Source organism: Pelophylax lessonae, assembly GCF_965119305.1.
Source record: "Pelophylax lessonae genome assembly, chromosome: 13".
In the NCBI taxonomy this organism is placed as follows: domain Eukaryota; kingdom Metazoa; phylum Chordata; class Amphibia; order Anura; family Ranidae; genus Pelophylax; species Pelophylax lessonae.
This window is the reverse complement of record NC_138780.1, coordinates 160103923-160131417: the sequence shown is the minus strand read 5'-3', so window position 1 is coordinate 160131417 and position 27495 is coordinate 160103923. Positions and strand designations below refer to the sequence as shown.

Genomic DNA, 27495 nt, shown 5'->3' with positions numbered 1-27495 from the left:
TTTTGCTTCTTCAGGGCTTTAAGAGACCAAAAAAACAAATCGTGTTCCCTCGTGTGCAAAGTCATAAGGCAAGCGGTAGTTCCATAGGTAGGCTCAAAAAATATCTAAAAAGGGTGGATTTTATATGGAGGTATGATAGTGGTGGAGCGGTGGATTTGTGTTAAATATATGCAACCAGAGTATTGGGGTGCGTGTGTGTGTGTGTGTGTATATGTATATATATATATATATATATATATATATATATAATCAGCACACGCCGTATTAGTGTACGCTTGTAGTACCCCAATGCTATAGCAAAAATAGCGTTACTTCCTCATATCCACTTCCACAAGATACTATATTTCATCCTCATTCCAAATCTTATTATATGGATAGCCAGGCAGGTAGTAATTTAGATAGTATTTCCGGACAGGTGCTCATTCCCCTGAACACAATGGAAGAGGAAATCGGAGGAGGCCATAGGGAGCAATGAAGGACAAGGACAATCCTCCATATCCGGGCCAGCCGCTCTCCTTAAATGTTGTGGCTGCCGTTTGGTTTTTCTTTTTCCAGGTTAAAGAGGACATCTGTCTGACACCTAATCAAAACCCTCCATTTTTTTTTTTTTTTTGTAATGAGCCAGCTTATCTGATGGTGTTATCTGCACATTTCAGATACACACCCCCCCCCCCCCCCATCCAGTATCGTCCTGCTGAGACCCTTTCATGCCTGGTCACAGCTCCAGGAGTGAGAGGACTCACAGCCCATGTTCATTCTGACGTCATCAAGAGGCCCTCTGGATCTTCTGGGTTCAGCAGGCGGGCCTCTCAATAACATGCCCCTCCTCCTTTCTTTGAATGGACAGCATATCCCAGGAGTGTCCGTGGGCAGGGTGCGTGTCATTTGCCTAAGGTGAATGACGTGCATGGGGAGCAGGGGCTGAACTTTTTTTTTTCTAAGAAGAAAAAAATAAATAGCCTGCTACTTCTGCAGGCAGGGAGGAGGGGTGGTATAAAAGGAACTTGAAGAAGGTGAAGGTCTGCTCTAAGTACATTCTCAATCAATACAGAAAATACATGCTGATCTTGTCTGGATATAATTTGTCCTTGTCACTTCCTGAAAGCGTAAAACAATGTTATCTTCCTTATGTAATTATCCATTTTATGGAGATTAACAAAGGCAGATACCTTTAGCTGGCCATAAACAAGTCAAAATCCATCCGATTCAGCGGGGACTTTCGATCCATGTGTCCATGCCTGGTCAACAGAAGTCGATTGTTATGTTGTCTTTTGTTTTAAATGTGCTTGTTGGAAAATGTGCCCCGATTAGCTGGCTACAGCCGCTGATTAATGCGCCAGTGGGAGGATTCCTCTATCCACTTTGCTTGTGTGGTTAAAAGAATCTGTTCATTATTATTTTTTTTCCTTTGGTCCTCTGGCTGTTTGGGGGGAAAGAAAGACTAATCTAAAGACATTGTTTGAAGGCCAACCCGGGTGACTACCATGGCTCCATATATACAGTGGAGGGATAAGTGTAGCTACTCAGTGATAAGAAGTGTTGTTCACAGGATTACCAAGTAAAAAAAAAACCTTTCTAAGAGACTACATTGAAGGACTTGTAAGCTACATTACTAGAGGTGCGCCAAATGGAAATTCTGGTACCGAAACTAAAAATTCAGGATACATATGGCCGTTTATTTATTTTTTAATATATAGATTTTTATATATAATTGTTATTAATATTATCTTTTTTTATTTATTTTTTGTTTTTTTTAGTCAATATCATGACTTTAAAAGAATGAGTTTATTGTCAGCCATTATTGGCAACTTAAGCACAGCTCAGAAAAAGTATCCATTTAAATTACGTCCTTTGCGCTTCTGTTGGGGTGTTAAAAAAATCTTGCTTGCTGCATTTTTGGTCAGTTAAAAAAAAAAAACTGCACCAAAAAAGGCACCTCCCTTTTGAAATGCATTTAAAAGCCTGCAAGAATGCATCAATAACGCACCTGTGTTCTCTTTTTTGAGACACATGACCTATGTAAAACACACCATAAGCACATTAAAATCCCGGAATAATCACATGCGTTTTCTGCGCCATTATCGGCACTTTTTTTTTTTTATCAATGTACGCTTACAGGTAAAATTCAGATCGATCAGCCTCTAAAAATCGTGTGGTGAGCGCCACCTTGGCGTGGGTTCCAACCACCGGTAATGACATTGGACGCTAATTCCCGGCTTACACATTTCGCTCTTCCCACTGGGCGTCATCATTTTTTTTTTTTATCGGGTCAATGCCGAAAACACTATTTTCAACTGATGTTTCTGCTGACCAGAATTTCGGTGAATCTCTACATTGAGGTATATTGCAGCCCATTCGATGCATCAATGCATGAAAAAAACTTGCGGTTTAATTGGGCCCTTGTTGTGAACTTACCTTTGCCTATGCAGGGAAAAAGTAAAAGGGTAACTGGGCTCCCCCCCCCCCCCCCTCCCCAGATGCATATACTTATTTTGCTTTGCTCCCATGCTGCTTTGTTTTAGTTCTGGGAACAAAATGAAATACCTGGCACTTCTGAGTATGAGTGAGCATGGGACTTTACTCGCCCTCTCTTGACAGCGCTGGTGGTTCATGATTGCCCAGTGCTGTCACATGGGGAAGGAGTTGATGGACTTGGGTAACCTTCATCAAGTATTTACATACATTACGTCTATACATTACTTTTTTTGTTATGGGGTTTTATTATGGAAGAGTTGGGTAAAGCACTGCCTACTACACTGTTAATTCAATTAAAAATCAACTGAAATTGTGTAGTGGGAGGAAAAATGAATGCATAAGTGTACACACCCAATTATAAGAGGGTGTGTACACTTATGCAGCCATAACTTTTTTCCCTCTCGCTACACTATTTCAGTGGCTGTGTTCAGAATTAACCAATCACATTCAGACTCCTGTTAAATAGTCAGTACATACACCTGCCATCAATGAAAGTGACTTTTTACATCAACTGTGTATGTATTTCTAGTATGTATGTAGTTTTGTTTCTGGAGTTCCATATAGATTAAATCAAACCCTAGATTGCACATTAAAACCACATCAATATCTTTATCCGTGCTGGTCTGTTTTCTGTATATTGGCTTCCCCTAGAAGCTGGAGATGAATGCTTGGGACAGGCTTGTAAAATGAATGGGACTTGCAGTTCCCCCAAAGCAGTAGTACTGAACATTGCCAAGTTTTCTTTAGACCTTAGTGCAGAAGAAGGGATCATTTTAGTAGGCCACTTTTCTCCTCTGCCGTGCTCTTGTGAAATTGTGTTTCCCTTGTAAATATGTCTGCTTAGTGTGTTTTCTTGGCAGCAGTGCTGTGTGTGCTCTGTGGTCAGCGGTGTTAATGAAGTACAGGGAGAGGAAGTTTATTTTACAGAGGAAAGTGCCAGAGCAGAAGGTCATGTTCTGAAAATTTAGCTTTTTAGGGCGTAACCTCAAATGTTCCTAATAAGGACGGGCTTAGTAGTTTGAAGTGAGTGATCACAGCTTTAAAGATCAGCATTGCTTATTATTCCTACGAAACCTTCTTACACAAAACCAAATTGTACAGTTTGGGCATGTAACCATTTTCCTGTTTAGTTCATTCTGGCAAGCTAGTCAGCAGTTTTAAAGTGAGCCTGTCACCGAACAAATAACAGTAAAACCTTGAAATGCGAGCATAACTAGTTCCGGAAACATAAATGTAAACCAAAGCACTCGTATATCAAAGCGAATTTCCCCATAAGAAATAATGGAAACTCAGATGTTTCGTTCCACAACCTTTTATTCATAAGTCCTTCAGTGTATAGTCCATATAAAAAGATTATAGCATTGCGATTGTGTAGCCATAAAATGTCCGTCTACAAATGTGCCTCCACAAGGGGATTAGAAGCAAAGTCCAGCAGGAGCTACAGACTATAAAAGAGAAGAGAGGCACCCTCTTAGTGTAGCAATGTGGGAACAAGGAGATGAGGAAACGAAAGTGGATGAGATAACAATGAGGTCATGTCCAAAATCAGAAACAAAAAACTATAGACACATGGTAATTGTGTCTGGTACCCCTTTAGGACTTCATGGCCATCATGAGACAAGGGTAAAATTGTATAAATATTAAAAAAGCATAGCGCACACATGCAAAATAAATGACTATCAAATATGAAGACAATCCATAAATAAAAATGGGGATTTGGTCCCACCATATGGCCATATCTGTAGTAGATTGTAGATTGTGTTGGTAGATTGTGTTGTTTTCTGTCTGTCTCTATCCCCCCCCCCCCCCCCGCCTACCCCCCCTCCTGTCCATGTTCCCACTGTAGCTAGGGATTCTGCAGAGCAGGGCTGGCAGCTAGGTCACATCAGTGCGCTCAGTTTTTAGTGTAGTTTCTACTTTGAGCCTTTTATTCCCCATCACATCTGAGCAGGTCATGTGACAATAGTCACACATGTGGGCGTATACACATTGGTAAAAGACAGCCCACTGACTCCCTCCCTCCTCCATGCCCACTAACCTGATAAACACAATGGTGTTGGGATATTACATGTAGATTGCTGGAGGCTTCACCTCTTATTCTAAGACACAGGCTGGAGGGGCGTGGGAAGGATCAACTGATCATGTGATTGGCTGGGTCACAGTGGTCACATGATCGGGAGCCCATCCCGCCAATTCCTGATCATTTGTATGGACCAAGCTCTGTCTTTTTACAGCTCAGTCACTGTGCACTCAGCATAGAAGGCTCTATCACTTTTATGGACACACGTGGGGTTCTTTGCCACTGCATATATGCGTAACATGGAGAGCAAGAGGTTAAACGGGTCAGAAGAGATCAACTGCAGGTTAATAGCACCTGTCTGAGCTTTAAACGCAAAAGCATCTCAAAACTGTCATCGCTAACAAGTCCAAAGCCCATTAATAGAGGCCTTTAGCCCATCTTGGGATCCAGACAGCGCGCTGTCACCACTGAGGGAGCTTCCATCCTTCACCCGTTCTTCTTCCCGGGTTCACGCGCTCTGGCCGTCTGATTGATCGTGCTGTGATGACCTCACTCCCACGCATGCACACGGGAGTCATGGAGGGTACGGGGGCTCTTAAGGAATGGCATGTTTGCCATCCTTTCAGAGCGCATGCGCAGGTTACATCACCGGCTGCATGCAGCGTGAAAAACTCCTAAACTGTGCAAGTTTGGAAGATATTCACTGTACATACAGGTAAGCCTTATTATAGGCTTACCTGTAGATACAAGTTAAAAAAGGGGGGGTTTACTTCCACTTTAATGAGACAGCTCGTGAAATGCAGTAGATCATTCTATAGTTCTGGACCTCCCACTGTCAGGCTTTCAGGGAGCCGATATAGACAAGGGGGTACTTTAATAGCTTTGAGTCAATTATTTTTATTTTACTTGGTTTTTTATGTATACAATTTTAATCTGTTAATTTTTATTACTTTTGTAAACTTTTTTTTTTTGCCTAACAATGGTTGTAGAAACAGGGACTGCAGACTGCTGCAAGTCTGGGCTGGCTCTTTTATCTGCACTTTATACTTGTTTGTGCCTTTTTTGTGATTCTAAGTTTTTTTTTCAAATTAAAAAAAAAGTGAGATGTGTACCTGATGCTGCTGCTGTGTCATCCTTTAGCAGAAATCTTCCTCCTCTGATGCCTCACCCCGCCACCATGTGGCAGGGAATAATGGAGCTAAGGGAGCTGTCACAGGCACTCCCAACTATGCCCAACTATGCCTTCCCTTTCCGCCCACCACCTCCATTCATCAAAGCTGGTACTACAGCTTCCATGAATGAAATTGGATCTATGAATGGAGGATGGTAAAATGATTGTAGAAAAAGAAATAGCCGCACATCCAGGGATTCCAATAAGTTTCAAATACCTTTAATTCCAAATTGTTGCAAGTGATGACACCAAAGACACCAACATGAAGTCTCGTCTCCTACGAGACTTCATGTTGGTGTCTTTGGTGTCATCACTTGCAACATTTTGGAATTAAAGGTATTTGAAACTTATTGGAATCCCTGGATGTGCGGCTATTTCTTTTTTCTAAAAGTGTTCCCACGGAGGCGGGCCGGGGCCAGCACTCTATTGGATATCCTATCTCCTGGCAATTACCACACACTATACACCTGGAGCAGCGTTTTCCTTTCTTCAGTATCATGGTAAAATTATTGATTGAAAGGTCTGCCCCTCCATTCATAGATCCTTTCATTACCTATAGTACCATCTTCTATGAATGGACGAGCTGGGCAAGAACAGTGGGCATAGTCAGGCACACTCGGTGAGTGCTTGTGGTGGCTTCCTTTCGTTTTAACACCCTCTGTATCAGAAGAGATGGGTCATTGGGGGAGGAAGCTCTGTATCAGAAGAGGTGGGTCATTGGGGGAGGAAGCTCTGTATCAGAAGAGGTGGGTCATTGGGAGGAAGCTCTGTATCAGAAGAGGTGGGTCATTGGGAGGAAGCTCTGTATCAGAAGAGGTGGGTCATTGGGAGGAAGCTCTGTATCAGAAGAGGTGGGTCATTGGGGGAGGAAGCTCTGTATCAGAAGAGGTGGGGCATTGGGGGAGGAAGCTCTGTATCAGAAGAGGTGGGGCATTGAGGGAGGAAGCTCTGTATCAGAAGAGGTGGGTCATTGGGGGAGGAAGCTCTGTATCAGAAGAGGTGGGGCATTGGGGGAGGAAGCTCTGTATCAGAAGAGGTGGGGCATTGAGGGAGGAAGCTCTGTATCAGAAGAGGTGGGTCATTGGGGGAGGAAGCTCTGTATCAGAAGAGGTGGGTCATTGGGGGAGGAAGCTCTGTATCAGAAGAGGTGGGGCATTGAGGAAGGAAGCTCTGTATCGGAAGAGGTGGGGCATTGGGGGAGGAAGCTCTGTATCGGAAGAGGTGGGTCATTGGGGGAGGAAGCTCTGTATCGGAAGAGGTGGGGCATTGAGGGAGGAAGCTCTGTATCAGAGGAGGTGGGGCATTGAGGGAGGAAGCTCTGTATCAGAAGAGGTGGGTCATTGGGGGAGGAAGCTCTGTATCAGAAGAGGTGGGTCATTGGGGGAGGAAGCTCTGTATCAGAAAAGGTGGGTCATTGGGGGAGGAAGCTCTGTATCAGAAGAGGTGGGTCATTGGGGGAGGAAGCTCTGTATCAGAAGAGGTGGGGCATTGAGGGAGGAAGCTCTGTATCGGAAGAGGTGACATCTCACTGAACGTAAGGTATTTCCCACTTTTTCATTTATTTTTAACTACATTTATGGTGCCCATATGCTAGATAAAAAAAATTGTTCGATAATCTGTATTTTGGACAGTTTGTTTGTTCGGCCAGTTAATGGCCACAAATTGGTATCGGTTGTGACGTTTTTGAGCCGAAAAAAATTAAGGACAGGTTTGGAAATTTTCTGCTGAACGAACGATAAATTAAAAGGTTAAAGTGTTTCTTGTCCAAACTGTTTGCACTAGGTATATGTGACAAAACAAACAAAAAATTGAATCATTATGTCCATTGAACAATTTATCGGTCATTACATGATGGCACTATCATTTGCTCTCACGGCTGAGTGTTTTTCGAAAGTGAGTTTGAATGATTTTTCTTATAGTGTATGGCCAGCGTTAGGCTTTGAGATAAGAGGGCTTTGTTCATGATTCGTGTTGCAGTAATACAGCAGATGAGTTTACTTCTCGGTTTCATTTTCTCCTCTTCATTTCCTCTGCAGGGGAAGTGTTCGACTATTTAGTAGCGCATGGAAGAATGAAGGAAAAGGAAGCAAGATCCAAATTCCGGCAGGTGTGTAAAATGGAAAGATTTCCCTTTAAAAACATATATTTCCCCTCGCCTTTAAAAAAAAAAAAAGTCTGCAGACAATGTAGGAGATGTGCACAGTCATTCAGCGTGATTTGAGTGTATTTTCCCTAAATAGCAACTGTGAGTCATTTACAATGTGTTCTGATTTTGTTCTCTGGGGTTTTTTTAATGCTTAGATTTCTTATTTATGATATGAGAACTTTTCTATAATCCCTGCAGAATAAAAACCACCAGGGGACACACCCTACTCGCAAAGTCTTTAATTTCAGGTGTGTTTTACAACACTTAGGCTCCATGTACACGGGACGCTGGAAATGGCCGTTTAGGAGCAGTTGGACGTTTTTTTCAGAAGCCCCCGAACGCAGCTCCATGTTATCTTATCTGTCCATGTACACAGGGTCATTTACAGTCATTTGCAGGCAGTTGCGTTCAGGGATTTTTTTTTGTAGAACGCAATTATTTGCGTTCGAACGTGTGTTTCCCGGCGTTTCAAACGCAAAAACGCGACCGAACGCGATGACCTGCATTTAGCGTTCGCGTTTTTCCATTTTAAAGGGGAATAATTTTTTTGACCTCTAGGAACGGTTCTAAACGCAGGTACAAACGCGACCGAACGGACGTTTCAAACGTCCTAAAAATTCCAGCATTCAAAGGGACTTTTAACAACGTCCCTTGTACATGGAGCCTAAAGCTTGGTCCCACTGTTGCGGTCGGCAGGTTTTGGGTTGCGCTCGGCGGGACGCGGGTATTGGGTTGCGCTCGGCGGGACGCGGGTATTGGGTTGCGCTCGGCGGGACGCGGGTATTGGGTTGCGCTCGGCGGGACGCGGGTATTGGGTTGCGCTCGGCGGGACGTGGGTATTGGGTTGCGCTCGGCTGGACGCGGGTATTGGGTTGCGGTTGGCAAATAGCATACATATATGATCAAAGTTCATATACTGTATTAAGGGGTTGAATGAAATCCAATGATTTGTCACTGATCACCTAATCAGTGGGATTTAATCGATGCCTGGACTTCTGATGTCCTTCAAACTGCTTATGCTAATGGTGTGATTTCCAATCCTAATCAGTACCTCGCCATACTGACCACCTTGTGCCACGAGCAGTGTGTGTGTGTGCGTATATGTGTGTGTATGTATGTATGTATGTGTGTGTATATATATATATATGTGTGTGTGTGTGTGTATATATTTATTTTTTTTTTGTCAAGATTTGTGGGTAAATAAGATATTGTATCAATTTCTGCTGTAGCGTTTGTGAAAGTGTCACTCTTATCTTTTGTGTGTAAAATTTTTGGACATTTTAAAGGTTCAATGGAGCAGCTTCATCACTTGCTTGGAAATGCCCTTTGCGGTCTTTGCAGGTTTCTGTGAGAATAATTAAGTTGCAGGTAACCTGTTGCTTTCTCTTTTGCAGATTGTGTCTGCAGTGCAGTACTGTCATCAAAAACACATTGTTCATAGGGATCTTAAGGTAAGTAAAGCAACCTGCGTTTGTACTCTTTTTGAAGGTTGTGTTGGGGGGGAAAAAAAATAATAATTTAAATTTAGATAAGTGAGTTTGTGGCAAGGTGGTGTTAGTGTTCTGCAGGCTGGAAGAAGTATTTCCTCAGTAACCTCTCCCCCAGTGATCAGACTGTATTATTGTAACACTGTAACATTTCACAAGGTGATAGGCTGCAGCCCGTATTGGAGAAAAAAATGTCCCAGAAGCAGTATCTTCTGCTCCTCCCTATACCACACCTATGATAAGGCTGAGCCGCACTGAGTGTCAATAGAGGCACACAGCCCTGCTCAGGCTTGAGCCCACACGTTTGCCCTCATAGTAGACAGATGAAGAGGAGCCAAGAGCGCAGGTGAGGGACCCCAGAAAAAGGGAATCTGGTCCACTACCCGGAAGTGCTGGATCATGTATTTAGTATGTGGTCCAGTGCAGGAGAGCTACTTTGCTGCGGTACTACTATATAAGGCACTTGGCAAGCGGGCATTGTACTATAAAACATTGATGAATGCATAAAGTTAGTTTCAGCGATGCATGGCTAGTAGAGATGGGCTAAGGGGGGGGTGTTCGGGATCCTAGTCCCAACCCACCTGCCCGATCCCGCCAGCAAGCCGACACTGCACACCGCCAATCACAGGCAGTGAGACATTTACTGGTCTGTGCAGCTGCGGACCTGGCAATGTCTCAATGGATGTGCACTGTCAGCTTCCTGGTGGGATCTGGCAGGTGGGCTGGGACTGGGATCTGGCAGGTGGGCTGGGACTGGGATCCCGAACACGCCAGAGCCCATCTCTAAAGGCTAGCATAAGTTATTACAAATGCAATCTTTTGGGAAGTTGGAAGAAGATATCCCAAAAGCTTTTATCTTTAACTCTTTCCAACTAGCAGGAGCAGACCATTTAAACAAGGCTTTTCATGGACCCCCCAGTCATATAAACACTGTGATTGGCTGTCACAGCGGAAACCTGTTTGGGAGCATGCTTCACCAGCTCCTGATCGTGACTGGGAGCTGTTGGTGACACTGCAATCACAGTGCTGTGGGCACTGATTAAGCGCCACCAGCACATACCAGGGATACCAGCTGTACAGATATGTAGCAGCTGGGAATTAAAGCCCACCATCAAGCTGCCACAGATGATGTGCACAGTGAGCATGAAGGGGTTAATAAGCTGGCCAATAAAGGCTGTAAACTACAAACGTTCTGCTTTTTGAATGTCTGATTTGCCCCATGTGCAGTTATATTTTCTTTGAATTGCAGGCAGAAAACCTTTTACTGGATGCAGATATGAACATTAAAATAGCAGACTTTGGGTTTAGTAACGAGTTTACTGTTGGAAATAAACTGGACACTTTTTGTGGGAGCCCACCCTACGCTGCTCCGGAGCTCTTCCAGGGGAAGAAGTACGATGGGCCTGAAGTGGATGTCTGGAGCTTAGGAGTTATTCTTTACACTTTGGTCAGTGGATCTTTACCCTTTGATGGCCAAAATTTAAAGGTATGTTTGTTTGGGCGTTTATAGAAATTATTAGATGCCACAACAAATCGATCTATGTATGTAAAATAAAGAAAAGGAATGGTGTCGTCTTGGTGCTATCAGTACAGGTATAATAGAGTTATGGTAAAGAATTTTGGATTTAAAGGATTACTTCACCTTTCGTTAAATGTAACATCCATATTCGGGGTGTAAAATGTTATGCACTGCCCCCCGCACCTCCCTGATCTCTGCTGTGCCAGCTTGCGGGGGTTCTTCTCCACCCGCTAGCATTCAAAATTAAAAAAAAAAAAAACATGGCAGTGTGGGGCTCCGCCCACCCAGCCGCGTCTCTTATTCACAGGGTTCTGTGAACGGAAAACTACTTTTGCGACTGTCGGCTTGTAGTTTTCAATGAACTACCACGCCACTGTGAGCGCTTTCGTAGTTCATTCTTCCTGTAAGAATCTACTGGTGCAAGGCTTTACAGGCTCCTGCAACAAAAAAATAATAAATGCACATTTTTTTACCTGCAAAAAAAGTGCCTTTATTTTTTTTTCTGAAAAGATGAACTTCTCCTTTTAACTGGTCCATCTAGTTCACTATCCTTTTTGAGTTTATAAAATCCAGCTCAATCAGATTTAGCAGGCTTCTGAATGGTACCTTAGGTAGGTGGAACTACAGCCACGTATTTCATTATGCTGTGTGCTGTGCATCCCTACTCCTGAATTGTACTCCATGGTAGCGTCAACAAAGCTTGCTGAAAGCTCTGCAAATGCTTAATCAAAGCTTGCTCTTCACACTGCTCTTATACAAGCTAAAGCCCGTGTGAAACCGGCCCTAGAATTCACAGTGAATAGATCTGACCACATGACTAGGCATTGGACATATAAATAAAGCTTTAATCCATTGGCTACATTTTGTCTTTAATGATGTCAATGAAAGGCCAGCTTTTTTTTTTTTTTTTTTCTTCCACCTCTTCCCCGGAAGCATGTGAATGCCGGATCTGCTCAAGACAATCTAGATTGGTAAAGGGGAGTTCCACCTTTTTAAAAAAATAAATTCTCCTCTTTGCAATGCCCCCGCCCCAATTTTTTTTTTTTTTTTTCCATTATGTAAATACCTTCTTTTTTTTTTTTTTTTTGTCTTTGGGCCGCACTTCCTGTCCCGGCTGCCTAGGTGATTACGTCATTAGGCGAGTCCCGTGAACTCTTGGGATATCTGCGTCATCGATCCCAGGAGTCTTTTGGGAAACCCAATAATCAAATCTTACGGTATTTGCAGCTTTTCCTGACCGCCTTGCTGGGTTCTCGTATGATTGGGGGACTGGAGCTTAGCTTTAACTTTTAAAGTATTATGCTGTCAAGGAAATAAAACAAAAAAAAAAAACACGGAAGGAGTTTTTTTTTTTTTTTTTTTAAAAAGTCAGTTTTCTGGTTGTATGCATCTTCATTGCTTTGAATCACTGACCCACAATATGAATTCAGCAAAGTAATAGAGTGAAATCAGAACTTCTGATGTTTTGCTATAGCTTATTGACTAGGTATTGGCAGCCTCCCACTAACACATTTTGAGACCACCTGGACTAATTCTACAATTAATGTGAATCTGCCCTGTTCTGCAAATGTTCCATTATAGAATTTCCAAGTAGGTTCTAGACATACCACACCTAGCGATGACAAGCAGCGCATATGTTAGTATTGTTTTAATTTCATACAAGTGAATTCCTTTCCCATTACTTGCATACTTTATGCAAACTGGATTCAGTACATCCATATGGCTATGTTGCATCAACTTTGCTGCCACTAAAGATTGAAGAGTGAATGGTTTGAAGGTGTTTTCCCAAGGTTTGTGTAACCCTTACTATTTGGTAGCTTCATAGTGTGCTTTTGTAGCCAGTTGTATGTGACACCATTTGTCTAAATAGGGTGCAAAAATGTGGAATGAGCTAAAAGATTTATACACTGAAATTATTACACTAAATAAAAGCTCACGATGGTGCCAGTGTCTGCAGCCTGAAGTTATTTTGCCCTTGGCTCCTAGAGTTTTACGTCATCGGATCATCCACCTCAGAATCAGTGTCCACAGCTGATGACTCAGAATCCAACAATGCCTGGGCTAAACCGGATAGAGAATCTGAGTCGCTCCAGGCTTGTACCTGAGGAGTCGGTCCACTGCTAATAATTCCAAATTTAGAAACCGCTTCGGCTCCTACCAATGCGGAGCGTGCCAATACCCATAAGGGTACACCGGTTTCTTCTTCTTCCTCTTTCTTTTTTTTTTTTTTGGACCAGTTGGCTTTTGTTTGCTGCATTGCCCACCCCTCAGTTCTGCTTTTTGAACATTCTGAAGTTTAAAGATTTCCTTTGCCCCTTAATCAACAAAAAAGCAGATTTTTGTACTCTCCATAATTTTTTTTTTTTTTCCTTGAAGTTCATTGACGTACATAGATTTCTCCTACCGCCATGAGCTCTCCGTACCACTTTGCCACAGGACTGAGACACGCTGGTAGTGGGAGGGGTTAACTTTGACTGGCCATTTTTTTTTTTTTTATTTGTCCAGTTTTCCTGCAGGAGGCAGTATTACCTAAAGGTTAGACGTCTGTGTCTCTCAATGGACTCCAAGAAAATAATTTTGTGGCAAATGCAAAAACCCTATTTTCATCATGTATGGCTTGCATCTTCAGACTTCAATAGGGGATGGGCCCCCCCACAGAAGATGATGATTGTGGGAATCCTGAAGATGGAGCTAGTGAAGAAGCAAAGTTCTGGGCTTAAAAACTGGGATTGCAACTCAGTTTAAATTCAAAATGCCTGTTGTACTTGTGTCGCTACTTTATAAACTTTTACTACTGATTTTAAATAGTTTTTGTTTTTTTAAATCCTAAAATCATTTTTTTTTTCTTTCTTCCTAGGAATTAAGGGAAAGAGTACTACGAGGGAAGTACCGAATTCCCTTTTACATGTCAACAGACTGTGAAAATCTTCTCAAGCGGTTCCTGGTGCTAAACCCAACCAAAAGGGGCACTCTAGAGGTACAGGATCAAAGTCTGTAAAGCATACAGCTAACTGTTTTCATTTTTAACTCCATCCCTCTGGTGGGAATAGATTAAACCACTTGAAACTGAATGTTTACTTTGGTGACACTGTAAAGGTGTAATATGCTGAGCAGTAACCACACACGGTAGCTATAATTCAAGTAGATAATTTATGTACAGTGTTATATGACCGTGCAATTGTCAGTTAAAGTAACGCAGTGCAATAAAGCAAAAAATGGAAAATGGCCTGGTCATGAAGGGGGGTAAATCTTCTGGAGGTCAAGTGGTTAAAGGTGGAAAAAACTCTAAAATGATTTCTCTTGATTTTTTTTTTTTTTTCCCCCATTTCAAAATCCTGGCCTTTACAGAGGTGTGGGGAAAGAGCGGCGCCAATCTCAGTGCAGCAAGTTTAAAAAGAAAATTTTTTGTAATAAGGCACTCACATATGGTACTGTAATACAAGCATGAAGATCATGGGGCATGCTGTGGGGATGCAGTCCTGGCGGCAGGTAGATTCCGGTGTCTCGCAGCACTCTGACTGCTCCGGTGGGGTCTGGGGCTCCCGGTGCAGGGAGGAGAAGAGCCCTGGACCCCACCGGAGTAGCCAGAGTGCTGCGAGACACCGGAATCTACCTGCCGCCAGGACTGCATCCCCACAGCATGCCCCATGATCTTCATGCTTGTATTACAGTACCATATGTGAGTGCCTTATTACAATAAATGGTCTTTTTAAACTTGCTGCACTGAGATTGGCGCCACCCTCTTTACCCCCCTTGTCTATTTTACACAGAGCTGCTTCATACTCTGCGAGCTGGCTGAAGACTTGCTCTGTGCACCCAGTGCGATCCGGCACCAGCATCGTCTACTTGTTTTTTGATTTTCCAACTGCATTTGAACTTTATTTCTATTTCAAACATTGTCTCACTGACTTTTGTTCAGAATTACTGTCCCCCCCCCCCTTTTTTTTTTCTACTTATCGTTACCGTTATCCCTATAGTGCTCATCATCCTCCTTTCTCTCCTTTACAGAGGGGTGTAGACTTTAAAGAGGTTGTAAACCCATACAAACTTTTTTTTTTTTTTCGACCTGAAAGAGAAACACATAATGAGCTAGTATGCATCGCATACTAGCCCATTATGAAATACCTTAGAACGAGCCCCCGCCGTGCCGTCCGCTTACCTGTATGATGGGCGACATGTTCAATCGCCTGTCTTCCGGGTTCGCGGCATCCGGCCAGCTGATTGGCCGGAGCCGCGGTGACGTCACTCCCGCGAACGCGCGCGGGAGCCGATAGGAACGGCACCAGCGGCCGTTCCTTCAGAGCGCATGCGCCAGTGACGTCACTGGCTGCATTGCATGTAAGATAAATATCTCCTAAACAGGGCATGTTTAGGAGATATTTACAGTACCTATAGGTAAGCCTTAAGATAGGCTTACCTATAGGTAAAAGTTGCAGAGGAGGGTTTACTTCCTCTTTAAGAACACTATACCTATATTCTATTTTTAAGCACATAAGGCTTTTTTGGTACATTGTTTTAATAAAGGGTATAGTGTTTTAGTTTTTAAGATGATTGGCCCTTTAAAGCTGGCTACACATTATACAACTTTCTTGTCAAATTTTCCTTTAGATTTACCAAAACCATATAATGAGGTCAAACCTAAACACTTGTAATTTGTATGCAATCAGGCCGGAGCCTTGCACTACATAGTTGAAGGTAAATCTAAAGGAAATTGTATGTGTAGCCAGCTTTAGTCTTTCACTGGCGTCTCAATGCCATTTACTGATCTAGGCTTCTCTCTGTGAGGTTCACTTGGAAGAGGCTGATGTAACCATAACATAAGCCCGTTAATGAGCCCTGTGTATTAACGCAAATACAGATATTGCTGTGCCTTCGTCTTTGCCAAGCTTTGAAGCTCTTATGCTTAAGTGGTTTTCTCCTTTGCTAATTTGTATGCTGACTCCTTTTTAGAAGAAGGTGTTGTGTGACTTAATAAGCAGACTTGACAGCCGGTGGGATGTCTTACTGGCTCATTTAACCTGTGCTGTGCTTTCACAAATTTTCTTTATTTCCCCCTCTCCCCTGCTCTTCTCTTGTTGCATCTCTGTGTTTCCATTTTAGCAAATAATGAAGGACAGATGGATCAATGCAGGGCATGAAGAGGACGAACTGAAACCATTTGTTGAGCCAGAGCTTGATATTGCAGACCAGAAACGAATAGGTAATCAATTGTTTTGCTTGTCTGCTTATGCAGAAAAGTCTATATGCTCTGACGGGGACAGCTGCACATGACTATATGACATTACTGTCTGTCAACATTTTATTTTTTCAGCAAGTGTTAGCAGTGATGGCCTGCCTCTGATGGCCTATAAAGCACAAATTGTGACCGAGACAGAAATTGCTTGGAAATACTAAATCTAAAAGTTGTCCCAAAAAAGCATAGAGAGGAAATCTATCTGTGGGGACATTTTTCAGTGATCTATGGTCTAAAATAGTTCTAATGGCGCTTTTCCACTGCATAGAACTGAACGGTTCGGCTCGCTTTTGTGCTTTTCCACTGCTGGTGCCGCACGGTACGATGTAGGAACGGTTCGGTACGGCGGCGCTTTTCCACTACATGGAACCGAACGTTACGGGTCTCTAAAACTGTGCCACCTCGATTGTGGTTCCAAGAGGTACCATACCGGTACCATATCCCACAATCCTTTGCATGCAGTCACTACTAGCCACTGATTGGTCAGAGAATCGTTGTTATCCCGCCCACTTAACTTTAGTACTACTTTAGTGGAAAAGCAAACCATACTGAACCGTTCCAACACCGTACCATGCGGTACCAGTAATGGAAAAGCAAACCGGGCCAAGCAGGGTCGAGTAGAGCCGAGCCGGTACTTGCAGTGGAAAAGTGCCATAAATTTCCCCCAGCTTTGTAGAGATTTCCTTTCACTTTATTTTGCATCTCTAAAACAGGAAGTGGGGAGATTTCCTCAACAGAACAGACAGATATGGATTTTTAACCACAACGTCTATCTAAAGCCAAAAGGAAGTTTTAGCTTTACATACATATTTTATTGTACTCTTTGGGAGGAATAATGAAGAGGCAGATGGAGAAATCATTTCATAATGCCAAACTATTTTTTTTTTTATGGTGGATAGTTGTCAGGGGTTCTTGCTGGGGAAATTACTCTTTGCCCTGATGGCCATTGTTACCGGGACTGAAGTGATTGTAAAGGATTTTTTTTTTTTAAATAAACCTGTCTATACTTACCTTCTCTGTGCAATAGAATTGCATAAAGCCACCCAGATCCTCCTCTTCTCAGGTCCCCCGCTGGCACTCCTTGCTCCTCCTCTCTTGCTGGTGCCCCCAAAAGGAACCTGGTACCCATGGGGGCACTTTTGCAGTTTCGCTCCCGAGCGCTGCTGCTGCATCTATTGACACAGACAGTGGGACTTGGCCCCGTTCCCTCGTCACTGGAGTTGATTGTCCAAAATGGGAGCCAATGGCTCCCACTGCTATTAATTTGCTCAGGGAGGAGGAACAAAGCCAGGAGAGCCTCGGCTCATATACAGCGCTGGATCGTAATGGGGTTCAGGTAAGTAGAAGGGGGGTGAGGGGGCGAGTTTGTGATTCAGAAGGTTTTTCTTATCTTGAAGCAGTGTTCCAGCCTCCCCCTCCAAAAATTAAGTCAGCAGCTACACATACTGTAGAATGAGCGGAAGTTCCACTTTTGGGTGGAACTCCGCATTAAAGCTGAATGCGGGAATGTAACTGTCACCTTGGTTGTGCTCTCAACCAAGCTGTCAAACCATTAAATTGCTGATGTCCTAGCTGATCATATGTGCAGCATCATGGCAGTTGAAGATCAAACAGAGGCCAAAATGGCAGCTTCCTTGTTTAAAAATTATAGGAGGGTTTACTTCCACTTTAATGCATTGAATGCAGTAAGGTAAAAAACCCTTGAGGCTTTAGAACCACTGTAAAGTGAGGGAAAAAAATCCCACTTTTTAAACTTTCACAAAACAGGAATTGATGGGAAATCTTCCAGTGGGGACATGTGTATTCTGTGACAACTGAGACTTTCCCTCCTTTAGGTCCCGTTTACTCTAAAATACAGTGCGGGAAAACTACGTTCCCAATGTTTCCCTCACCACATTCCAATAGCTCTGCCTTTGTGTTCTGCAGTGGGTGACAGTGTAAAGTTAACGACACCCCAAACGCTGATCGCAAACAGTGCATTTGCCTGCATCGGCTCACATGGTACAAAAGTACCATACAATCTGGTCGCAGTGCGTTTCAAAAACCAGTGCATGCACTACTTTTCATGCAGTGTGATTTCAGCCTAATCAAAATGGATGTGCTGAAATCGCACTGCATGTGAATTGCACAGGAACCACACAGAGTTTAAAATTACTCTATGTCTAAATAATGCAGCAACTGTTCTACCTAAGTTAAAGTGATATTAAAAGTATTTTTTTTTTTTTTTCATTATCAAACATGTTATACTTACAGTACCTGCTCTGGGTAATGGTTTTGCACAGAGCAGCCCTGATCCTCCTCTTCTCGGGTCCCACGTCAGCGCTCCTGGCCCCTCCTCTTCTCCAAGTGCCCCCATAGCAAGCAGCTTGATATAAAGGCACTTGTGCGTGCTTGCTCCCGAGCCCTGCTCTGTGTATATACACAGAACGGGGGTTGGCTCTGCCCCATGCTCTTTCCTCATTGGCTGTGAGCTGTGATTGGCAGCGGGAGCCTATGGCTCCCACTGCTGTCTCTGTCAATCAGGAGGCAGAGACCCAGGAGAGCAGCTGGTCTCATACACATCGCTGGATCGAAAATGCTTTTAAAACCACTTTACATCTCTAAATAGGATGCTATCTACTACTCAATAGGGCGAATAGTTTACTTGCTAGCACATAGAAAAAAAATTCACTTCCAGTGCCTTGAAAAAGTATTCACACCCCTTTTAAAATGTTCTACTTTTTGGCACATTGCATCCAAAAACATTTATTTTATTGAGATTTTAATTGATAGACCAACACAAAGTGCCACATAATTCGGAAGTAGAATGAAAAGAACTAGTTTTCACAATTTTTTACAAATATGTGAAAAGTGTGACATGCATTTGTATTCACCCCCCGAGTCAATACTTTGTAGAACCACCTTTCGCTACAATTACAGCTGCAAGTCTTTGAGGCTGTTTCTACCAGCTTTGCACATCTAGAGAGTGACATTTTTGCCGTTCTTTGCAAAAAAGCTTAAGCTCTGTCAGATTGGATGGAGAGTGTCTGTGAACAGCAATTTAAGTCTTACCACAGATTCTCAATTGGATTTAGGTCTGGACTGTGACTGGGCCATTCTAACACATGACTATGCTTTAATCTAAACCATTCCATTGTAGCCCTGGCTGTATGTTTAGGGTTATTGTCCTGCTGGAAGGTGAACCTCCTCCCTAGTCTCAAGTATTTTGCCGACTCTTCTTAGATTGCCCTGTTATTGGCTCCATCCATCTTCCCATCAACTCTGACCAGCTTCCCTGTCCCTGCTGAAGAAAAGCATCCCCACAACATGTGGATGGTGTGTTCAGGGTGATGTGCAGTGTTCGTTTTTCGCCACACATAGCATTTTGCTTTTATGCCAAAAAGTTGAATTGCTATCTCCTCTGACCAGAGCACCTTCTTCCACGTTTGCTGTGGAAAAATTGAAAAATTGAAAGCCATTTATCATTTTTTTACCACTTCACAATTATGTGCCACTTTGTGTTGGTCTATCACATAAAATCCCAACAAAATACACCTATGTTTTTGATTGTAACATGGAAAATGTGGAAAATTTCAAGGGGTATGAATACTTTTTCAATACAATGTAATTACAGATGGTAGCAGTCTCTGCCATGGTCTAGTCCTTTGCTCTGCAGGGATCCTTGGTAAAAAGCCATTTCACACTGCAGGCTCCTGTATTTGATGGTCAGTGGTGGCGACGTGACTTCTTATTATACATCGGAGTTCTCCAAGAATCAGCACAGTTCTGATTATATGCACCTAATGAAATTAATGATTTCCAAGAATTTCAAATGTCACACATTAAACATGACTGCCTTTGGCTTTTTGGTAAAAAGGTGCAAATCGCAGCCTGCCTACAAGGTGTCTTTAACTTCATCTGACTTCTGTGGGGCAAATAAAGGATTTTTTTGGTGTATAGACATATATAATCGTTAACACTATTGACAAATACTAATTGGGACTTCTTGTTCCCTAATAGACATAATGATAGGAATGGGATATTCAAAGGAGGAAATTCAGGAATCCCTCAGCAAGATGAAATACGACGAGATAACGGCTACCTACCTGTTACTTGGAAGAAAATCCTCTGAGGTAGGTGAAACTAGCAGGCTATTCAGTTAGCTGCACATTTTGGTCATATTTGTGCTATATGTGCAGTTGTAAAGGAATGACTCGCATTGCTCCATCCTCTGCTCTTGAGGGGACTTGTAGACACTTGTACATTTTTTAGAAAGCCTGTTACCTCTTTCAATACATGCATTTTCTAAGGCCTCGTTCCAAGATGGATTTGATTTAAATCAGTCGATTTTAAATAACAATTAAAATCACTAGTAAAAAGGCTTGATTTAAATCATAATTTTTTTAAATAACAGCCATCTCTGTCCTACAGCGGCTCCTCCTCTGACTGTTGACTCACTGGCAATCTCATTTACTTTAATGGGAGGGCTGGTGATGCGGCAGTGACACAACAAGGTGAGGGAGGTGGCGGCAGCAGGTAAGTGGATGCCAGCTAACAAGGCGCTGCCTTGGTGGATCTGAAATTACAGGTGCTCTTTAAATTTAAGGACTTATTCTTGCTGGTAGTTAGAATCTTTAATATTTGCAAACAAAAGGAAGTTTTCCTATTTAGAAAAATAAGCGGTCAGGTTAGTAAAACGATATCAGAACCAATTCAGTCATACAGTTTGTAGTGTACATAGATTTGCAAAACAATGGGATAAAGCAATATTCCTGAACTTTGTTTTATCTCATGGTTACTGTGAAATTGTGTGAATACATCAATGCAGTGCATGTTATCTCAGCTTGCAGAGCTTGGATTAATTGAATGAGTTTACCAAAAATGTATATATTTCAGAATTTACAGCCTCATTCTACATAACTAAGCTCCATTTCATGCGGAATAAACTACATTTTTAATGTATCTTAAATAGAAAACTATCTTTTAGATAGATTTTTACTCCAAAAGCATTTTATTTTTGTAAATACTTTATTTAATGTAGAAAAGCACGCATTACAAACGGGTAGTACAATAGATAATGGGTCAAAGATTAAAATAAGCATACAGTATTGCATTCCACAAATGTAAATAAAGGTCACTTAACGGGTTAAGAATGCCTAACAGTGCAGTCTGACAGAAAATCAAAAGGGTAGAGTAATAGGTTACAGACATGGGAGTCATGAAAAAAACCATCATACAAACAAATGCGTCTGCAGAGATGCAAAGGATCAAAGCATGTAGGCGTGCCCCGTGGGCGGCCCCCCATCCCCACCGGCGTCCGTCTCATGGCCGGTATACGGAAACAGAGGGGCGCGCCCCAGGGGGCAGCCAGACGCATCTACCCTTCAATGGTAACCCTAATGCAAGCATGCCTGGGGAAAAAAGCATTTTATTGAAAGAAATGTGATAACATTTTAAAAAAATCTAATTTAAATAAAAAAAATCTAATTTAAATAAAAAAAATCTAATATAAATAGATTTTTTTATTTAAATTAGATTTTTTTTATTTAAATTAGATTTTTTTTTATTTAAATTAGATTTTTTTTAATTTAAATAAAAACAAAATCTGATTTTGATTTTCTTTTTTTTTTAAATCATGGATTTTTATCCTCTGTCTCATTTACACTTTGAGGCCATGCTGACAGATTTTTTTTCAGCATGGCCCCAATGCTTAGACAAAGGCAAAAATGCCTAGTTTTCAATGATAGTATTTTTTACAGTACATGTGAACCACTGCATTGTAATGGTGATGGCAAAGAAAAGGCAACTGGTGCAATGGGCTGGGATTGGTACATCAGCTCTGTGTCTCTCAGCTGCCATGTGATCAGCAAGGCTCACTGGTGTTAATGAGCCCTGAAACATTTCATTGTCTCTTCTCTGTATCTTTCCTATGTCTGCTTACATGCAATTGAAATCTGAAAAGACAGGGTCCCAAAATGTAAGTTCTTTGTCACAGTGCGTTTGTCCAATGGGATGCAAACACATTTACTAAATATTTCTATGTACTTCTGTTTTAACCAGGCGTGTACTGACTAAGGATTTGGCAAATGCTCATAGAAAGGCTTTACAAAACCATACAATGAAACTAAACTAGTTATGCCATGTCTGTACTCGCATTAAAAAAATGTACATATTAAAGCATTTCTTTCAATTAAAAAGATAATACATGTAAATTTATTGTAGATAATAATTAAGGACTTTTAATCTTACTGGGATAAATAAAGGGTAATTGTCTGCCAAGCCTACCATTTTTGGATCGCATGCTGAACCGAAGGGAGCTTGGAGCAACATTTTCTCCAGTAAAGGCAAGTACTCCAGTTATCCCAATAAGACTGGTACAGTCCGTGTCATGGCAACACACAGTGTAGTGTATGGATTGCACCGCTATATGTGCATTTCCACTAAATTTGAAAGATACATTTTTTTTTTTAAGCTTTCTTAGTGGTCCCATGACCGCTGTGCCTTTTTCCTTTGTGCGGAGGCTAAAGCCCCGTACACACGAGTCGAAATTCGGCCGGGAATTTTCGTCCCGACGACGGATCTGCCGATTTTCGGCTTGTTAGTATGATGCTTCCGACAACCGACTCCGACTTTTCGGCTGAAAAAATTCTGGTGTGCAGGCTATAAAATTTTTGTCCTCCGTCAAAACACGGCCGATTTTCGTGCAGTCAGTACAGATTTCGACAGGGAAAAATCTTATGAGCAAGTCTGGGCATGTTTAGAGAAGAAAGAACACAAAGAAAGCAAACCAACACATGACATCACTTCTGAAGTAGAATTTTGTCGTGCGGGAAAATTCGTGTGCAGTCTAGGCACATTCCAACCAACAAAACACCACTCTGGACAAAAGATGGACGACCGGTCGGCGGAAATTAGTTGCGTGTGTACTAGGCTTTAGGGTGTGCACCTGATAAATGTTCTCTTTCTGTTCAACTACATTGCCTGGTGACCCTTGCTAGGAGATTTACACCTGTTCACGCATGTGTGACTTGTCATGAAACTTTGGACATCAGTCGCGTGACAAGTTATACCCCATATTTTCCAATGAGAACCATTATATATATATATATATATATATATATATATATATATTCTTCAAAGTAGTTTGTGCACTACTTTGGATTGATTTTTCATGCAACTTGATGGCCATAGACTTCAATGTTAACCCTCAAGTTTTACATACCTAAATGTTTTACGTGCAACAGTGTGTTGGACTTTGCAGAGGGACAACAAGTTACATCTAAGTTGCACTCGTACAACTCCCAAGTCACAAGACTTTGGAGTGCAACTTTGGACGAGTGTGAACGGGAGGAGAGAGCGAAACTTTGTACATGCTCTGTAGATAGGTGTTCTTGGCACTTCCTTCACAGTGACAATACTTTCACATAATATGGTAGCTCTGGTGTGCCTATACAGTCTTGTAGTCCTTAGGGTAGAGGGTGACAATGCTGTCAGAATTTGAGCTGCAGCATTCGAGTGGTGTTAATCCTCTGCAGCAAGTTAGGTCAACTGAGAAATAATAGGATCAGCTATTAACTGCTAGAAGTAAAGGGAGTTGAACGTGAGTGTATGTATAGAATCTTTGAGGAATGCACACCAATTGGTAATGAAATATATTTTTGCATTAGTAGGATCTATAATACACAAGTATAGACATACTTTGTGGGTGTAATTTTTGTTCTGTTTGTCATATGGTAACCTTGTAGAATGTAACTTCACAGCAGATAATGATACATTTTCCCTGTTTACAGTTGGATGCCAGTGACTCCAGCTCTAGTAGTAACTTGTCACTGGCTAAAGTAAGACCGAGCAGCGATCTCAATAATAGCACTGGACAATCCCCTCACCACAAGGTGCAGAGAAGTATCTCTTCCAGCCAGAAACAGAGACGGTACAGTGACCACGGTGAGTAAACTTTTACTGCGGTACAGGCTCACATTATTTTCGGGGTGACTATTAAATGCTGCCCTCTGTTCTTAAAAAAAAAAAAGCAGCCCCTATTAAAGTGGGAGTAAACTCCCATGCATGAATTTTACCTATAGGTAAGCCTAAAGCTAAGCTTTACCTATACGTACTGTAAATCTCTCCTAAACCTGCACTGTTTAGGAGATATTTACTGTAGATACAGCCGGTGATGCCAATGGCGCATGCGGTCTGAAACATACCCATGACGTTCCAACAGTCCTGTGCCATCGCGGCTTCGGCCACTCACACATCCCGAGTCCCTAAACTCGGAAGGAAGACTGGGTGACGATGGAAGCGATGTCAGCGGTGACAGCGCGCTGCTAGAAGGCTTCATTCTAAGGTAAGTATCACATAATGTGCTAGTATGCGATGCATACTAGGACATTAAGACATCGCCTTTCAGGTTAAAAAAAACAGCAGTTTAGTACCACTTTAAGGCCCCTTTCACACAGGCGGACAGTTTAGATCCGCTTGTCCGTTTTTTTTTGGCGAATCTGAACGGATGCCCCATGCATCTCTATGGGGCATCGGATGTCAGCGGAGACATGTCCGCTGACATCCGATCCGTCAAATCTGGACAGATGGAAACCCTATTTTCCATCCATCCAGCGGATTGGATGAGAACGGACAGACGGTCCGTTCCCATCCGATTCCCCCATAGAGAACAGCGGGTCCTGACAGCTGTGTCTCCGCACACAGCGCGGAGACACAGCTGCCATCCGCCTGCTCAGTGGGGGATCGGCGGATCGATCCCCCGCTGGGATAAACGGAGTCCGCCGACGGACCGGAATGTGTGAAAGGGGCCTAACTGAGTTTGTGTGATTTTTCTTGGGAATTTCCTGCAGCATGGAGAACCAAGTGTGGCTTTGTATGTATGTTGCTATGTATTTTAAAGCACTTTCTAGCAGTCAGATCATCTGCTGTAGTTCTCTCAAAGTGCTTAATACATATGTGAACTTATGTATGCATAGTGTATGTGAATGGTTATAACGAACAAGATTTCTGTGATTCATACATCCTGCTATACTATATAATCAGAAGGGTTACATGTTTATACAGATCCTTCCCCTTTCTGTCACCTCCCCTCTTCTACCCTTACATAGTACTGTATAACCACATTCATGTAATCCTTTCTGTTCCTCTACTTTTCTGTCTGTCTGGCCAGTTACCTTCCACATGCCTGCAGTACAGTAAGTCCCCTACTTACAAATGAGTTTTGTTTCTGGAGCGCGTTCGTAAGCCCAGCTTGTTTGTAAGTCCAACAAAGATTAGTGCTTTCAGACAAAGGCTGCTAGCGTTGATCAGTGTGTTCTGGTGGGGGTAGTCCCCCCTGTCAGAACACAACAGCACAGCTTGGTAGATCGCTGCATCAACATTGCTTATGTTGGTACAGCGATCTGTAAGTTTCTTTTTTTTTTTTTTTTTTTCATTCAGCTGGCTGGGTTGAATGGAAAAAAAAACTGTGCAAACACATGTTCGCATCTTTGAAAGTTCACAACTGAAAGGTTCATATGTAGTGAACTTACTGTGTGTTGGAAGGCATTGGGCAGTGCATTAAATACTCCATAGATGTTAGGTTATGCCTTCACCTCCACAGGCATGAAGTTCAAAGTGGGTATGTGAAAAATTGTGCGCAGGATCTGTGAATAAAGCTGCAACCTTAGAACCAATAGGAGATAGTGGATGTAGTGAAAAAATCAGGTGCGCTAAATCAACAAGTGTCACAAGTCAGGAGCGGATATGATACTATAAGAAGCATCTACCATATTCCTGTGCTGTGTACCTAGGTTGCTGTGCAATCAGGTGAGTATATGATGCCTCATATATACTCATATGGTGAACACAAATAAACTGGAATACAAATAAACTCAAAATCATAGAATTGAAATCCCAAACACAAAAGTGTCCAATGAGGTGGATAACATAAAGCGTCTCTTAAAAAAGTTCATAACCACCACCACATCATATGTGAAAATTAAATTGAAGAAGAAAGGTGCATAAATCCCAAATATTCCACACAAGTCGATAACGAGAGCCACGTAGCGGAGTCTCCCGGACTTGTTGGGTGAGAATGGGTTCCACCACCTTGTTGGGGACTCGCCCCTTACCAGAAGGAAGAAGAGCTAGGGCAAGTAATCGGCTCAGCAGTGTAGTGGATATACAGGAGGGTGAATAGATCACACCAATGGGAGGTTCAGCCTCTTACCGGAACAAACTGCAATATGGCTTGTATCACACGTGTGTCACGGTACCTCTCTCTGTCCTGCTTTCCCACACTCTGGGCGATGTCTCTCTATTGGTCACTGGTCAGGATATCTGTATATGGCTCACAGGGACAAGAACCAGACCATAGTGCAGTACCTCAAGTGTTTATTCAAAAACCAAATCAGATGCACTTACATGTATGATGTCTTCTATGGTCACAAACATCAAAACCGGTATAGGAGACGCCGTGGCAGCTAGTGATGACGATGCGGCGCTCCTTTCTGACGCGTTTCCTCTGAATAGACGTCAACGGAGATAGGAGTAGGCTCGCATCGTCATCTCTTGCCCTTAAATTCCTTCATGTGCGACGGCTTCCGGTGTCCGCAGTGTGTGTCTTCTTATACGGCCGGAAGTGACCTAACTTCCGGATCTTTTCAGAAGACTTGTAACTTTATTAAATTACATGTCCGGAACGGACAGAGCGCCTCACTCTTTCAATGTGCCAATCGGAAATTGAGACTAAAGCAAGCGTCTGACAACCGGAAGCTGAGTCTGCTCAACTAAAATGCATAAAAAGCTATAATAAAAAATGGTGCACCATACCTAGATGCCACCATTCTGTGTGTTAAAATACATCAATGTACCAACTTCATTAAAATAAAATAACCCATTCTCACCCAACAAGTCCGGGAGACTACGCTACGTGGCTCTCGTTATCGACTTGTGTGGAATATTTGGGATTTATGCACCTTTCTTCTTCAATTTAATTTTCACATATGATGTGGTCGTGGTTATGAACTTTTTTAAGAGACACTTTGTTGTTATCCACCTCATTGGACACTTTTGTGTTCACTTCTATGATTTTGAGTTTATTTGTATTCCAGTTTATTTGTGTTCACCATATGAGTATATGAGGCATCATATACTCACCTGATTCCTGATTGCACAGCAACCTAGGTACACAGCACAGGAATATGGTAGATGCTTCTTATAGTATCATATCCGCTCCTGACTTGTGACACTTGTTGATTTAGCGCACTTGATTTTTTCACTACATGAAGTTCAAAGTGCCAGTGAAAAATATCCCTACTGAGCTCCAGGGCCATTTGGGGCTTAGATGTACTAATTGTAATGTAGAGTTGTAAATGTATCCGCTTATAAATTCATCTCCAAAATAATATATGTTTATAATGGACAATTTGTTGTTTTCACTTTTTAATCATTCGGCATTAGAAGTGATCTTCTCGGATCTTGCT

General features: G+C 42.3%; 1 protein-coding gene across 8 annotated transcripts in view; it reads left to right on the top strand.

The window, feature by feature from the left end:
- The window catches only part of MARK3 (microtubule affinity regulating kinase 3), a 167968-nt gene that overhangs the window by 94262 nt on the left and 46211 nt on the right, over nt 1-27495 (top strand). For all 8 annotated transcript variants that reach the window (XM_082275348.1, XM_082275344.1, XM_082275346.1 and 5 more), the window contains exons 6-12: nt 7703-7773; nt 9207-9263; nt 10549-10785; nt 13676-13795; nt 15919-16018; nt 20051-20163; nt 23821-23974. In XM_082275348.1, the coding sequence (XP_082131474.1) occupies nt 7703-7773; nt 9207-9263; nt 10549-10785; nt 13676-13795; nt 15919-16018; nt 20051-20163; nt 23821-23974 (852 nt within the window). The remainder of the gene's footprint in view (nt 1-7702; nt 7774-9206; nt 9264-10548; nt 10786-13675; nt 13796-15918; nt 16019-20050; nt 20164-23820; nt 23975-27495) is intronic.